This window comes from Callithrix jacchus, chromosome 6 (assembly GCF_049354715.1).
Source record: "Callithrix jacchus isolate 240 chromosome 6, calJac240_pri, whole genome shotgun sequence".
NCBI classification, from domain to species: Eukaryota; Metazoa; Chordata; class Mammalia; order Primates; family Cebidae; genus Callithrix; species Callithrix jacchus.
The window spans coordinates 22,065,138-22,081,141 of record NC_133507.1 but is presented as its reverse complement, the minus strand read 5'-3'; the positions used below and the strand labels follow the sequence as shown (position 1 = coordinate 22,081,141).

The following is a 16,004-nucleotide window of genomic DNA, read 5'->3' as shown; positions in this document are numbered from 1 at the left end:
TTTTGATGGTGGGCTTTCGCTGGGAAAACCGTAGCATTTTGCAGACCCGTGCCTAAAACGAACCCAGGTTTGAGGGAGAAATCATTAGAGGTTGTCAATCTGAGACCTAAATATTTTAGGGAAACACAGCGGCACCCCCACTGTAAAGAAGAGTTGTGTCTGGCGTTTCGGCCTAAGGAAACAGCAGCTTCGTCTTGCCCTGCTGCACAGCTGGCTGAGGTGGGGGGTTCCCTTGTGTACCTGTTTAGTGGAAGCCAGACTCATAGTCTTGCTTCAGAGGTTGTGTCTTCACAGACGCAGAGCCTTCTCCCCTTCCTTCAAAGCTTGCTCCTCTCCACACTCCAGACCTGCCAGCCAGGGCCCCAGATGCAGCTGCGCCCTGCAGCCTGTGTGGTCCTTGCAGCAGTGAGGACTGTGATAGTTCTAATTTGGATAAAAACCCAGAGGTGTTTTTTTCCCCCCCCCGAAGACCCAGATGGGCAGGCTTGGGAGTGAGGTGAGGAGGCTGGTGGGAGGAATTGGTTTGACTAAAAACACTGGCTCAGGCCTATTTGTGTTTCATCCAAAAGATGTTTCTCAGGGGAAGTTTTTTTGTTTTGGTTTGGGTTGGGTTTTTTTGATAGTTACCAGTCCCTTAAATATCACGAGGGAGCAGAACTGCAGGGCCCAGGGAACCTTGAAAAGGAGATGGTTTTTTTCCCAGAAAAATAAGCGACAGAGTTAGGAAAGGTCACCATCCTGAAGCCCTCCCAAGGGCAGCCCTCGGGCCTCGGAGTTGAGCGCGGAACGGTACGGCCCTGCGCGTCCCGGGGACCGCTGTAGGCACATGTCTTCCTTAGTGGTAGCTGTGCCAGGGTGGCAGGGTTAGGTCCAGAGGCCCTCGGCTCTGGGGGTGCAGCCAGGACAAGTCCTCAGGAAGTAGCGAGGTGCTTGGAGGGGGTGCTGGAGGCTGCTCAAGCCCATCAGGATGGGTGGCCCGGGGCCACGACAGGCAGGAACCTAGAGGTGCGTTAGTAGCTCAGATGCAGAGAGCCATTCTGCCCAGACGCAGACAACTCGGAAGTGGACTTTTCAGCCTCCTGCACCGGTGGCACGTCTGAGTGAGACGCGTGAGCCAGGGGACGTCGGTGGCGGCTTGGGATCGGCAGTCTGCTTGGAAAGTAGGGCTGGGACTTGTCTCCAAGCATCGTTTTCTACTTGGATTGGATATTTGTGGAGGGGATTAAGGGTGTGTCCTGCCTCCCAAGGGTGCTGGGCTTGTTTTGCAAGGACTGCCGGCTGGCGTGGAGATGGCGCGAGGGTCTGGGAGGAGGGCGTGCTCTCTGATCTAGGGCCTTGGTTTCCCGAGGTCCTCCCGCCGAGCGCTGCAGCCGAGCCTCCTGTGTCCCGGCTGGGCCACCTCCCCCTACCTCTCCCGCCGCGCTGAAACCTGAGCGCGAGGGGGTGGGGCGGGGGCACGGGGCCGCGTCGACATTGGTGGGGAACCTAGTGATGGATGGCGGGGGCGGGGCGCGCGGGGGTGGGCACGGAAGGGAGAGGGAGAAGGGGAGGCGGAGGGGGAGTGCGCCTGGCGCCCGTGGCGGAGGTGGACCGAGCCTCCCGGCTCGCTGCTCCCGCTGGCGGAGCGAGGCTGCTGTTTTTCCGCAGCGTGATTTATTTTCTTCTCCTTTCTTTCTGAACTCTTCTTCCAGGGAGAGGCTAGTGGTAACAGGCCGAGCTGGATGGATGGGTATGGGGAGAGGGGCAGGACGTTCAGCCCTGGGATTCTGGCCGACCCTCGCCTTCCTTCTCTGCAGCTTCCCCGCAGGTAAGGCGCTGCGGGCCCGGGCGCGTGCGGGACCGGGTCCCTGGGCCGCCGCTCAGTGCTGGGCCAGACGTGCGCAAGCGAGTCCGGCCTCAAGTTCCCTGGACTTTCCCCGGACCCTGCCTCCCATTTCCACGGGTCTTTGTTTCTCCTGCACCCCGATGAGGGTGCGATGGATGCCTTTGGGGCCCTGGATGGGGCACCCCGCCCGAGATGCCTTGAGAAGGAGACGGGTGGGGAGGGGCCGGGGGTGTCTCACTCCGCTTTTGCCGAGAAAGGGGGTGCTGGGAATGCGCCTCCTAGGGGCTCGTTAGAGGGGAGAAGGGGAGGCACGCCCTCGGTGCTGGGACACTTTCTCCAGCTCCTCGCCCAGCAGTTTGCAAACCTGCCGGGTGCCTAGAGGTGGAGCCAGGGGCGCCCCTGAGGTCCCAGCCGAGTTCCCGACCGCCCCCTCCCCGGAGACCTCGTCCCGCTTCCACGCGCTTGGCCACGCAGGGACACCCACGGACCTGGCTCCAATGAGCTGGTGTTCCTGTTTGATAACTTTCTGCGTCGCCCCCTGTTTGTTTTTATTGTGTCAGAACGGGAGAGAATTTTAGAATTAAAGCTGAAAAAGCCCATCTGTTTCCAATGAATCCCCCATAGTTTTTCACAATGTTTTTGGCAGATCGCTGCTTTCAAATTCCTCCGAGCCCGGACTTCTTGTTTTTGTTGGGGGAAGGGCGACCAGCTCCACAGAGAAGCATTTGTTCCTTCCCAAACGCTCCAGTTTCTTTACTTTTTTTTTCCTTTCGGGGGGAGGGGGGAGGGGGGAGGGGGGAGGCACGCAACTTAAATCCCCGGCCTGTTTTCTTTATGATGTTTCATAAAACTTTATTTCATTTTTGCCATATGCTGCTCACAGCCTGAAAATGCCAGTTAAGCCGTTTATACCCATTTTTTTTTCTTGCTAAAAATACAAATAAACACAATGTCACGGGCCAAACGGCCCCCAGACGCAAGGCGGCATCTGCCAGCCGTTTCCATTGCGCTTGCGGGTTCAGAGGTGTCTTTTTGAAAAAAATTCAGCTTGTTTCGCTCCACAGCCGGGCGCGGAGCCGCAGCCCCCGCGCACCCCTGAACTTTGCAAGAAAGGACTTGAGTTGAAAGTCAGATTGGTTTGTTTTGTTTTGCTCTTCAGCCAACTGGGTTTCAAGGAACTGGCAAAACTGGGCAGGTCTGGCTCGGCCTGGCTGCGTGTTGGGGCTCCCAGTGGGCGGACCACGCAGACAGCAAACAGTATGGAGCGAGGGATCAGTTTACCCTCTAGCCGCAGCCCTGCTCCTGGCCCCCAGCGCCAGCTCTGCCTTGTGCGTCCAGCTTACCACTGCACCCCAGGAGGGTCAGAGATCCTCAATCTGCTTTCCAGACCTGGTTTCCATGAGGCCTGGCTAAGGACGAGGTGTCGGGGAGGGGTGTTGGTATACCCAAAAGGTACTCAGCCTGGAATATCAACACCTCCACAGGGGTCAGACAGCAGGGTGCCCTCTCCCCACCCCCAGCGTGTTAAAGAGGCCGTTTCTCCACCTCAAGAGTCCGGCGGAACAGGCCAATTTGGTTTCCTCCCAAGAATTCAAAATAAAAATAAAAATCACCCTCTTCTTGAAAAAGAAGTCCCCCTTTCGGAAAAGCAGGAGGTTGCAATTTGTGTTCCTCTTGGTTTGGTCTAGATAAAGATCCAGCCCATTGGAAGTTTTATCAGATGGGTTGATAAATGGCTTTTGTCCCTGGGCTGGTGTGGGGGATGTGATCTCAGCTCAAAGCTGAAATTGAGAAGGGGGGCTTAGAGGCCCTTAAAACAACACCTTCCCGCTCTTAAAGCTGCAGCACTTGTTAACTTTGGGGGCTGGAGAGGAAAGGAAGGCCTGGCAGAAGTTCCCAGAGGTAGGAGGCTGCAGGCCCCAAGTGGTAGTGTGTCCGTTCTCGATTTCTTTCTGCGTCTTAAAAATGTGTTGTTAAAGCATCCCGGCATAAGCTGAGCAACACTGGTAGGTTATATAATTCGCAGCCCAAACTCCATCATTTTTGTTTCCAAGAAACCCGTTTCTTTTTGGCTTCAAGGCTGGTAACTAAAGCCTGGCCGACGGAACCGAGAGCTGCTTGCCTGTCATACCAGCTGGCTCATGTTTCTTCTCATTAGAGAGCGTGACAGCTGCATTTAGTCAAAATTGCCCACCTTACTGAGAACAGCTTCCAGCATCCCAAAACCAAATAAACTGGGGGCTCCAAAACTTGTGTGCTCTAGAAACGTGGCTCAAAAGACAGTTCCTTAAGTCAGGGATGAAATGGGTGATTTCCAGCACAGAGACCATCTCATTCTTTGACCCACTGACCAGGAGAGGGGCCACTTAGGAATACAGTCAGAAAACATGCAGGTCTGATGGAGAGCAGGTGGGAGTTAGAGAAATAAAGCAAGCCCCGGCAAGTGCAAGGCACCCAGACACACTCTCCTCTCCCTTGAAGACAGGTGGAGACTGGCCGGGCAGCTGCGTGAAAGCCTCGGTTTGTTCTGTGCTGGTCAGCTTGAGTGGCTGCCGGGAGTAAGCCGGTAGGAGTGTAAATTAGATTGGACATAGTTAATGGAGAAAGATGCCTTCACCTCGGCTGCACTGAGAGTGTTTGTGTGTTTCGAGTGTTTGTATTTACTGACTCGCTGTGGATGGCCAGCCTACTGTGTTCCTGACTCAGTCACAACTTTTGGAGCCTTCTAACCAAGTCCCTCAGGCAGACCACAGCCTGGTGAAGAGACAGGGCCTCTCCACTGTCACGCGGACTGCAAGGGAGTCTGCTCAGATGATTCTCTGGGGACAGCACAGGCAGGCAGTGGCCTCATCTACCTAGGAAGGGAGGCCAGAAAGGATGTTTAGGAGAGTGCTCCACAAACAGCATCCTACTCAAATCTCAGCTAATAGATGGTTTTTGTGGTTTCGTTTGTTTAGAGACAAAGTCTCACTCTGCAGCTCAGGCTGGAGTGCAGTGGCACGATCTTGGCTCACTGCAGCCTCCACCTCCAGGGTTCAAGCAATTCTTCTTCCTCAGCCTCCTGAATAGCTGGGATTACAGGCATGCGCCACCACACCCAGCTAATTTTTGTATTTTTAGGAGAGACAGGGTTTCACCCTATCGGCCAGACTGGTCTGACCCGCTCACCTCGGCCTCCCAGAGTTGCTGGGATTACAGGCATGAGCCTCTGAACCCGGCAACAGATGGCTTTGTAAACTTTGAAGCCATTGTGACTTTTTCGTACAAGTTTCTAAGAGACATCTGCCCAGGCACGTATTTTGGATGTGTCACTGTGCTTGCTGTTCACTGGGTGTGAGTCCTGTACTCCAGCACAGTGGTTCTCAAAGTGTAGTCCGTGGACCAGCAGCATCAGCCTTCTTTGGGAACCTGTTAGAAATGCAAGTTCTGGTCCCACCACAGACCTATGGAAGCAGATACTCTGGAGCTGGGGTCCTGCAGTGTGTGTTCTAGCAGGTTCTCTAGAGAACTCTGACGCACACTCAAGTTTGAGGATCGCTGTTGTGACAACTGTAGCGCTCCAGCCTTTCCTCATTTCTTCTTTCTTCCCTCTTATACTTTTAAACTGCAGCTGTTTTCGAAATGTTAGTCCTTGGTGGGTAAGGTTTCGGGAGACCAAGGCCCTCTGCAGTGTCCAGGCAGACATCTGTGTTGCTATAGAAATGAGACTATTTCTATCAGAGCTGCTATTCAAAAATGCATCGGCCAGGCGAGGTCTACTAAACATACAAAAATTAGCCGGGTGTGGTGGTGAACGCCTGTAATCCCAGCTACTCGGGAGGCTGAGGCTGGGGAATCACTTGAACCCAGGAGGCAGAAGTTGCAGTGAGCTGAGATCGTGCCACTGCACTTCAGCCTGGACAACAGAGCGAAACTCCATCTCAAAAACAAACCAAGACATAAATGCATCAGCAGATCAGCCTGCTTGCCACACTTTGGTCTCCCAGTAGGACTTTGTGTCCCGAGAGGAGAGCATCTTCGTTTGTTTGGGCTGCTGTAACAAAATACTGTAAGTGGGTGGCTTATACACGCAGACATTCATTGCTTCCAGTTCTGAAGCCTGAGAAGTCCAAGAGTAATAGGTGCTGGCGGATTCAATGCCTGGTTTGTCAGTGGTGCCTTACAACTCTGTCCTCACAGGGCAGGAGTGCAGGCACTCAGTGGGGTCTCTTTTATAATCCCATTCTTGAAAGCTCTACCCGTGTGATCTAATTACTTCCCAAATTCCTCCTCCTCATACCATCACATTGGGGTTAAGGTTGAAAATGTGATTTTGGAGGTGACGTTCAGTGGTAGGAACTAGCCAGCTAGTTCGGGGTGTGAAGGCATCTGCAGAACAGAGCACTGGCTCCCAGGGAGAGCACACACATCACAGTCCACGGAGGGCTGGCCCCTAGGCCCTGAGGGTGAATTGAGGAGAAAGGGAAAGGATCTCTGGTGGTGTGACTTGAAGATGGGAAACCTCTCTGCAAGGTTGGAGAAGTTGCCTGTGGTCACCCCAGCGCTCAGAGGACGGGAGCTGGGGAGAGGATTTGTGGGCACCGGTAAGGCCGCTCTGAGATGGAGAAGAGGGGAGATATGAGCTGAAGGTGGGGACCAGTTTACATGTTGGGGAAGTGTAGTTCCTGCTAGAGATCTTGTCTTTGATGAAATATACAAGGCTGGACATTTCACCAGTGGTGAGAGCTGGACAAAGAACCCCAACTTTAGGTTTTGGTTGAGTAGCAGTTAGGGGCCGTGCTGTTTTGCTGCTTGGCAAAAGTTAAACCAGTCTTAAATTGAAGGCGGTATTTCTTCTAGGGTAGCCAGCTTGACCCGGTTTGCCCAGGACTTTCGTAGTTTAAAAACTGGAAGCTCTATGTCCTGAGGACCATCCTCAGCCCCTGGCCTACCAGGACGGTTAGACAGGACTCTAGTTTATCCTCCCTGGCCCCTGGACTCACAACTCGCCTGTGTCTGTTAGGGACTCCCCTGTCCAGATCTGCAAAGTGCTGGTTTTGAAGTGTGTCTCTCCATGTGGTCTAATCACCTGAGGCCAAGGGTCCTTCCTCCTCCTGATCCTGCCTGTTCCCTCTGTCACCTTGCTGCCATTGCAACAGTGGACAGTCTTAGGACCTGCCTGCCTCCCCCTATCCTCGCCATGGTGCCAAATGAATCACTCTGAAACTCCTGCCCAGGCTCACGGCCTGCTTCGGAGCATCAGAAAGGAGGGCCTCTGACTTCCCAAGCTCATTTCCAAGGCTTCCTGCACGTCCCCAAGCCCTGGGTCACCCCTTTCCTCCCCCCTCGACTCCCCATATACCACCCCACCACACCTGTTGGCTCTAAGGCATTGCTCCAGGCACTGCCCAGTTTCACCACTCCAAGCTCGGTGCCATCTGCAGGGGTCCAGTGTAGACCCCCAATGCTGGGGCACCTGTGACCTTGGGTGCTGACAACTGAGCTACCTCCTAGGCTTGGTGCTTCATGGGCCTTGCGTTTTTTCCTCTTGTAAAGCACCAGTTCTGTTGATGAGCGCAGGAACCCCGTTTCTGTTCCTATATGCCCTTCTTTTCTCCCCCACCCAAGCACACCATAATGGTCCTGGGAACCACAGGGCCCTGGGGGTTTTTTGTATGTGTTTCTGTTTGTTTTGGGTTTTGCTCAATGGGCAAAGACCACAGGATTTTTTTTTCTTTTTACCAGATACTCGAGCTTTTTTCCAAAATAATTTTTTTCTGGTTATAAAAACAGTACTCATTTTCGACTCTGAAGGCTGAAAGGGGTAAGTAATAAAATAAAAATAACCCGGAGTCCAACCTCCCACAGACAGCCATCACTAACGAACATCCCACAAACATCTTTCAAGAAATAATACCTTTATATTATCTCCAAAATGGGATCATTTGAAGGAGAATAAGAATCTTAAGGCTCTTCTGTTGAATGAGTGGCTGCAGCCTGTGTTCCGCCAAATGTCCGAGGTACAACCCCATGAGGGTCGTCATTCCCATTTCACTGATGAGGAAACAGAGGGTCAGAGAGGTTTTCCCGACATTGCACACGCAGCTAGTTACATGGCAGAGCCAGAAGCCAGAAGTAGAACCCAGACTCCTGCCCTTTTCCCATGCACAGATTTTGGATAAATACGGTCATTAAATTTGCTGTGTAGTGCTGGGCTTGGTGGCTCACACCTGTAATCTCAGCATTTTGGGAGGCCAAGACAGTCAGATCACCTGAGGTCAGGAGTTTAAGACCAGCCTGGCCAATATGGTGAAACTCCGTCTCTACTAAAAATACAAAAGCATTAGCTGGGCATTGTGGCGTGTGCCTGTAATCCCAGCTACTCAGGAGGCCGAGGTAGCAGTGAGCCGAGATCGCGCCACTGCAGTACATCCTAGGCAGAAGAGCAAGACTCCTCCTCAAAAAAAAAAAACAAAAACCTTCGCCATGTCGTGTATTGGACTCTGTGCTGTATGGTATAGAAGACTTGGGGTGGGAGACAAGAAAACGACTCTGGCAATATGGTGAGGATATACATTTTTCAAGGATCTAGCATTTTTGCCTCCTCCCAAAGGTCCTCTCTGCCTCTTGCTCACCGTGGCTTAGCCTTCCAGAGAGGACGATGCCACCCAGCCACAGGTCAGGAAGACAAGTTGGCAGGGTTGTCACTGTGCCAGTTTTCTCAGGTTAGATTTATGTCTGTTGGGTTTTGCTTATTTGCTCATTTCATGCACCATTTCACTCTGGCCGGCAGAATACCCAGACACCGATTGCAGGGATGCCTCAGCACCTAGGTCCCCACAGAAGGAAGCCCGTTATTGCTCCTGTGCTAAGAAATGCCACATATACACAGACCCACACCCGTGTGTACACAGGCCAGGTGCGAGCCCAGTTTGCCTGCATTTACCTTCCCCCACACGAAGAAGGTGAAGGAGGAAGGCCTCCCCGCCGGCAGCATTTGGGGGAAAAGCCACTTCAAAGGCATCTTGACCCGCAGGCTAAGCAGAGGAGCCCAGGGTCACTAGAGGCAGCGCCAGCCCTAGATTCAGGAAAAGGGGTTATGCCTCAAAGCTGGAGGACCAGAGTGCTCCCCTTAAACATCATTTGCATCTGGAAAGTTAGATCTTTGTCTGTAACCAACCACCTTTCTTGTGGAATTCGGAGTAGCTTATCCTCTGCCCTGAGAGAATGGTGCTGATGTGGAATTCTGTGTCCAGTCCTTGCCATCGGAGGGCCCCTCTTGCCTAGAGAAGCAGTCAGCCCCTCCCTGAAGCTGTTGGTGGCCTTGAGCCAGAAGGTGAACAGCACACACTCGCACCATCCCACTTGCTCGTGGTCTGCCTCCACGTGGCCCCAGGAGGAACTGGGAGGTGGGAGGGCAGTTTGGAAAGCTGAGGTGTGCCCTTTCCCTTGGCAGGCAGTGTGGTTTCATGCAGCGACTTGGCATGAGTGAGGCTGGAGCAGAGCAGCCCCAGCTGGGTGTGATGCGGGGGTAGTAACTCCTGCCTGAGCTCTTTGAGTGGCTTTCGGCCACTGCCCATGCTCACGTTGCCCATGCTACTCCTCCACGACCCCAGCGCCCCAACTGACTCCCCACCCCCACAGTCAGCTGAGGTTATCCGAGAAGCTTCCTCTTTCTCCTTCGGCCAGTTTCTAGAGAAAACCTCCTAGAAAATTTCCAGTGGATTCAAAGGGTGGCAGCTGCATTGGAGTCCCAGGTTTCCTGAGACATTCTTGGGCTGGACTCAGGGACGAATGCCTTTTAGAAGAGGTGACACATTCTGGCTGCTTGTAGGTTAAGCAAGGTAGGGTCTGCTGCACCTGGTGAAAAACCCAATGGCTTACCTGGGTGTGTTCCTTTCGGCATCTGATGCCGAGCACCTGGATGTTTATACCAGGGTGATAGTGACATTCCCGCAGGAGTGACACAAACAGGCAGCCTCAGCATGTCAACTCAAGGAGACTCCCGGACACTGCTCTGGCCAGAGTTTGCCACGTGTTGGTGGTAGGTCCGTCTGTGCCTCTCCCCTGTGACATCCAGTGCTGAGGCACAAGGGACAGGAGAGGGTGGAAAGGAGTGGCAGCCTGAGTCTCACTGGCTGTGAGCTGGCCAGACCCCCCCCCTCCCCGGCTCAGCGCTCCTTCTCCACCTCCTTTGAACAGGGACGTGGCATGTTGCTAAGAAGGGCATCAGCATCCGCCGTTCAGGCCAGGTGGACAGTGAGGAAGGGGACAGGGGCAGTCTGAGGCTTCAAGGCAACAGTCTCCACAGGCACTGGCAGTGATTCTCTTTTAAGCTGCTCTCTGTCCCTTCCCTCTGCCAGGCTCCATCCTAATTGAAGCCATCGCCTCCTCAGTTACACAGCTTTCTAAAATATGTGCTGATCATGCCCTGGGTGCTCACTGAAAATGCTCTGGGTTTCCCCACCATCCACTGGAAAAAGGCAGAAAGACTTAGGCTGGTGTGTCGGGATCCAGTCAGAGAAACAAAACCCACTCTGGCTGTTTCCGCAGAGGGATCTTCGTGTAGGCATTGTTATGGGCATGGGAAGTCTGATAGGGCAGAGAGAGACCCCTGAGACTCACAGAGAGGCAGAGGCAGCTTCCACCTCTGCAGCCAGAGAGGCAGAAGGAAGGCAAGCCTGGAGAAGGGCTGATGCCGGGCAGTGGTGGGAGAAACAGTCTTGGGGACAGCAGGTAGCCTGTCTCCTGCCTCCCACCTTCCCTTCTCCATCTACTGACCCCTCATGGAGAAAATGAACAGGGAACCCGTTGATGAAAGAAATGGAGTTTGCAAAGTCCCTTCACCACAGAGCAAAGTGGTTTGAAGCTGAGCAGCATTTGTTTCCTAATGGGCACAGATGGTACTCTAGGTTTCCATGTCTGGCCCCAAACTCATGGCTACACTTGGACCAACCAGCATGTCCCCTCCTGCCAAGCTCGGTTGTTCTGGAGGCCCCTGTTTTCAGATCTTTACCCTACGTCACCTGTCAAATTCAGGACCTTGTTGAAATGCTACTTCTCTCATACCCTCTTGTACTTCCTTTTTTTTTTTTTTTTTTGGCGGGGGGCATGAGCGGGGGCAGGGTCTCACTCTTTCGCCCAGGCTGTAGTGCAGTAGCACAATCTTGGCTCATTGCAACCTCCGCCTCCTGGGTTCTAGCATTCCTGCCTAGTAGCTGGGATTACAGGCACTCCCCACCATGCCTGGCTAATGTTTGTATTTTTAATAGAGACGGAGTTTCACCACGTTGGTCAGGCTGGTCTCTAACTCCTAACCTTGTGATCTGCCCACCTCGGCCTCCCAAAGTCCTGGGATTTCAGGTGTAAACCACCGTGCCCAGCCCATACTTCCATTCTTAAACCTTTGTTGCTGTTAAGTGTTCAGATAAAACATAACATGTTTGCTTTGTATTCTAGAAGTTTATGTAGTTGACCCTACCTTAAGCACAGAGATTAACTGGGGTTTGTTCCAGAAACAGCAAGTGCCCGGCACATGGAAGGGTCCAGAACTTGGAGCAAGTAACTGAACTCAGTTCCCACACAGGCCACAGAGTTGGATAAAAACGGCTTGACCCTTGCTTGGGCTTGTAGTCAAAATGAGCCTTACCTCTTTAAGAGAGGGCAGGTCTTTCCCTCTCCGGCTCACCCCACCCCTCCCATACGGTAACTGAAACCTGATCTAATCCCTTTGCACGCGGGTGATTTATTGGTCTGTTGAGCTTTTCTTGGTGGCAGATTGCATTGTCTTTATTCGTGGGTTCAGGATCTGCAGAGGCTCACGGCATTCCTAGGACTCCTTTCTCCGAGTCAAGCCTTCACACCCCCTTGTGCACGGCAAAATCAGTCTTATTGGGTGTCTTTGTTATGCAAACAGGGCGGTAATAATCAGGCTATTATTCTGGAAGATTGGGCTTGATTAACAGTTCAAAGGAGGTCTCTGAAAGCAGCTAGTGCCTCATTGGTGCATAAATATTTTCCTCCTGCCTGCCTTGGTGCAGCTGGTGCTCTGAGCACCCTGCCCTGTCTTTCCGATTCTCAGAGCTGCTAGGTTGCTATTGAAAGGAGAAGAACGAAGTCAGATGTGTTGGGTGGCTGTGATTTTTTTTTTTTTCTTTCTTTCTCTCTACTTTGTCTCAGTCCATAAGGAAGGCAGTCTGGAGCCCACCTCCCCAAAAGAGTGAAATGTCACCTACACACGTTTGTGTGGGATGTGGGACAATTACATCCCCCAGGCACAGGCCCGGGGTCCTGGGTGGGAGTTTTAAAAGGCATCAAATCTCTAATAGGGAGCCAGGCATGGTGGTTCATGCCTGTAATCCCAGCACTCTGGGAGGCTGAGGTGGATGGATTACCTGAGCTCAGGAGTTCGAGACCAGCCTGGGCAACATGGAAACCCCTTCTCTACTAACATATAAAAATTAGCTGGGTATGGTGGTACATGCCTGTAATCCTACCTACTTGGGAGGCTGAGGCAGGAGAATTGCTTGAACCTAGGAGGTGGAGGTTGCAGTGAGCTGAGATCGCACCACTGCAACAGAGCCTGGGCAACAGAGCAACTGTATCTCAAAAAATAAATAAATCTCCTGATAGGCTTTGGGTATGGAGTGTGGACACCAGGACGAAGATGGGGGTCCCCAACCCTCAGAGATTCACATGCAGGTGGGGGAGGAGGCCACTCAGCAGTCACCTCCTAGAGGAACTTGAGCTGTGTAAGGGCAGATGGGTGACACGCAGTCCAGGGAGAGCCAGACAGAGTAGCAGCTGGAGGAACTGTAAGGGGGTGCAGAGAGCTGAGGGGCCGTCCTCGATCCACAAGGCCACTCTACTTCTGCCTTTTCTATGTGACTCCAGACAAGGGCCAGGGGAAGTCCCTGGGACACTGAGGTGGGAGATTTCCTGCTGCGTAAACTGGGGACCTCTGACATCCCCAGGCTCCCAGGTTATAAAATTCCATGGCGTGCCTTGAAAAGTGACCACTGTGGCCGGGCACGGTGGCTCAAGCCTGTAATCCCAGCACTTTGGGAGGCCGAGGCGGGTGGATCACGAGGTCAAGAGATCGAGACCGTCCTGGTCAACATGGTGAAACCCCGTGTCTACTAAAAATACAAAAAATTAGCTGGGCATGGTGGTGCGTGCCTGTAGTCCCAGCAACTCGGGAGGCTGAGGCAGGAGAATTGCCTGAACCCAGGAGGCGGAGGTTGCGGTGAGCCGAGATCGCGCCATTACACTCCAGCCTGGGTAACAAGAGTGAAACTCCGTCTCAAAAAAAAAAAAAGAAAAGAAAGGTGACCGTTGTGTTTGGTCACAAAGGGATTGTTAGGGTCTTTGATAAATTCGATTGCACAGAGAAGCCGTGAGCTCTGGCCTGGATTGCATGAGCCAGGAGCACATGGGTCAGATGGTCGCCGGGGTCCCAACATGAGCACTCAGGGCCCACTTCACCCCCATCAGGCTTGGGAGCCACTTCATCCTCTAGGCGTTGCCTGGGCATCACCTCTGAAGCCGAGTCCCTCACCCCATGGGGCTCTGGGACAAGTTAGGGGCCTTCTGTTGTTGAATCTGGACAAGGACAGACCACTGTCTTCACAGGCTTCTGGATTCTCCCGTTTGCCCCACAATAGCGAATCCTGAAAGTTCAAGGCCTCAAGAGTCCCGGGTCAAAACAAACCATGCAATGCACATGATGCCGCGTAATACGCTTGTAAGAGGCAGAAAGCTCTGTCTCTGAGGCTGAGCTCCAGGTTGCAAGGGTTAACAAAGGGCCGCAGGGGGTGGCTTTTGCCTAAGGCACACTCAGCGGCTGGGGTAGAAATGGAAGCTCAGGAAGTGTCTTAGGGTTTTCAGTTCCTGGTTCTGTGCGTATTGGCTGCCCTGGATCCCTCAGAAGGCGGCTCCAGAGCTAGAAGGGGCCACTTTCTGGACCGCAGTACCTGGCTGGTATGCTCAGCTCACACCCTGTGCTGGCCCTTTACTCACCATGGCTTGCTCTGTAAAGCAGGTTTCCTCTTCCGCCTGCAGGAGTTGCTGTAAGATCTGTGTTTGAACTCTCAAACTTTACTCTCCTTCCTTCCTTTTCTTGGGCATTGGCATCAGAAAAGTCTAAGGTTTATTGCCTGGAATTGGGGCCTCACTTTTTGTAAAGATACAGCACATAAAAATCAGTCCCTCCAAGATCTCTTCAGCAGGTGACGGCTGTTGCTTTTGATGCCGGGCCAGGTTACGATCAGGTCCCTGACCTCTGGTGGGGGTGTTGCAGTTGGTGATTTAGTACAGTGAAGGCAGGATGATCGGATGGCCATGGAGGTCAGAGCCCCTCGCTCCCATCACTGCCTGTGGGGACTGCCCAGCCCTGGCATCAAGTCCCTCACATGGGAAATGAGGCCCCACATGCATCATTTCTGGGACCCGTGGTTCCCAGAGAGCCGCCTTTCCACATGGAGAGATGGCAGAGGGGAACAGGCACGCTTTCTTCTGGTCCCGCCTGGTCACTGTCAGTGGCCTTTCCAAGTCATTCCCCTGCCGGGAGCTTTGGAAGAGAGGCAGGAAGATCTGCAGAGCTGGATACAAGTTCCCTGAGACTTTGGGGCACCTGGAAACCCCAGAAGTCACGATGGGTCCGTTGGCAGCAGCTTCTGCCCCAGGTGGGCACCACACAGGCCTTGTGCAGGGAGGGCAGGAATTGATGAGGCAGGTGGTTGCTACCCTGAGACCGGATGGGTCCGTGGCTGCATGGGAGACACACATCGTGCTTTTGGGCCTTGGGGGAGAAGGGTCAGTCTCAGCTGGTGTCCTGAGGGAGGGACTTGTGGCAAAGGCATTTTGAAAAGCATAGAAACAGCTCCAAGCCCTGCGCATCTCAACCCCAGCCCTTCCACTTGTATGACCCAGGCCCACTCCAGCCTGAAGCCTCCATGTTTGCATTGGCAAAATGAAGATAAAAATTCCTGCCCTTGCCAGGTGCAGTGACTCACACCTGTAATCCCAGCACGTTGGGAGGCTGAGGCAGGTGGATCACAAGGTCAAGAGTTCGAGACCAGCCTGGCAAATATGGTGAAACCCCATCTCTACTAAAAATACATTAAAAAAATTAGCTAGGCGTGGTGGTGCATGCTTGTAATCCCAGCTACTCAGGAGGCTGAGATAGGAGAATTGGTTGAACCTGGAAGGTGGAGGTTGCAGTGAGCCGAGGTTGTGCCACTGCACCCAGCCTGGGCAACGGAGTGAGACTCTATCTCAAAAAAAAAAAAAAAAAAAATTCCTGCCCTCTAATCAGGGCAGTATCCAGGAGCCAACAGGAAAGCGATGTGTCACCTGCACAGGCCCGGGTGAGCACAGGGGATTGTCGTGATCATGTTTTGTTTTTTGAGGCGAGGCCCAGCTCTTGAACCTGCCCCATCTCCCTGTGCAATCCTAGGTGCACAGCCTCTTCCCCAGGGAGCCCCCCCAAAGGCAGAACTCTTGGCTGTGTTCATCTCTGGCGCCCACAGCATTATGCGTTGCCTGGTGTGGCGTGTGTGGAAATCTGCCCCCAAGAGTGCAGCTTGGGGGCTGGGGGCTGTGGTTTGTGTCTTGCCCCTTTCAGGGTAGCCGGGGGGTGCTATTTAATGCCTCTAGGCCTCGGTCTCCCTGTCTGCTGAATGAGAATAACACGTCAGTGCTGGGTCTGTTTTAAGGGCAGAAGGAGACACATAAATAAATGTCTAGCGCGTAGTAAATGCTCAGTACACATTAGCTGCTAGTGAAGCTCAGCCTCTTCCATAAATTGTGATTAAACAGAACAAAGTTGACACAGAACTGGCTGTCACAGAGCTTCCTTCCTGAGTCTCCAGGCTTGGTGCGCCTCAGAGCCTGCAGTCCCCTTAACACCCCTGTGGTGAGGCCCCCATGAGTCTCTAGAGCTCAGAAAGGTCAGTGAATCTCCCCACAGTCACACAGCCCTGGAGTGGCAGAGCTGGAGCTGATGTCAGCGTTCTGCCACCACAGTAAGGCCCACTGCTGCCGTGAGACCCTCCCATGGGCACTGCCCCCTGAGAACATCTGTAACCTGTCACCCAACACTGCACTCTCCCCAGTTCTCTCTGGGTGGGGACATGGCAAGTCTCCTTATTTTCCTTTTTCATGCAGAATCCAGGGTCATTGACAAGGACAAAGGCACACT

At 53.2% G+C, this 16,004-nt stretch overlaps 1 protein-coding gene across 4 annotated transcripts in view; it reads left to right on the top strand.

Annotated features, from left to right (window-relative positions):
- RGMA (repulsive guidance molecule BMP co-receptor a) overlaps window positions 1–16,004 on the top strand; it is a 46,307-nt gene that overhangs the window by 15,193 nt on the left and 15,110 nt on the right. For 3 of the 4 annotated variants that reach the window (XM_078326859.1, XM_008998357.4, XM_035303892.3), the window contains exon 2: window positions 1,692–1,807. In XM_078326859.1, the coding sequence (XP_078182985.1) occupies window positions 1,726–1,807 (82 nt within the window). In that variant the 5' untranslated portion in view covers window positions 1,692–1,725. Of the gene's footprint in view, window positions 1–1,098; window positions 1,161–1,691; window positions 1,808–16,004 lie in introns of those variants that run through there. The other variant, XM_078326860.1, reaches the window with a different exon arrangement.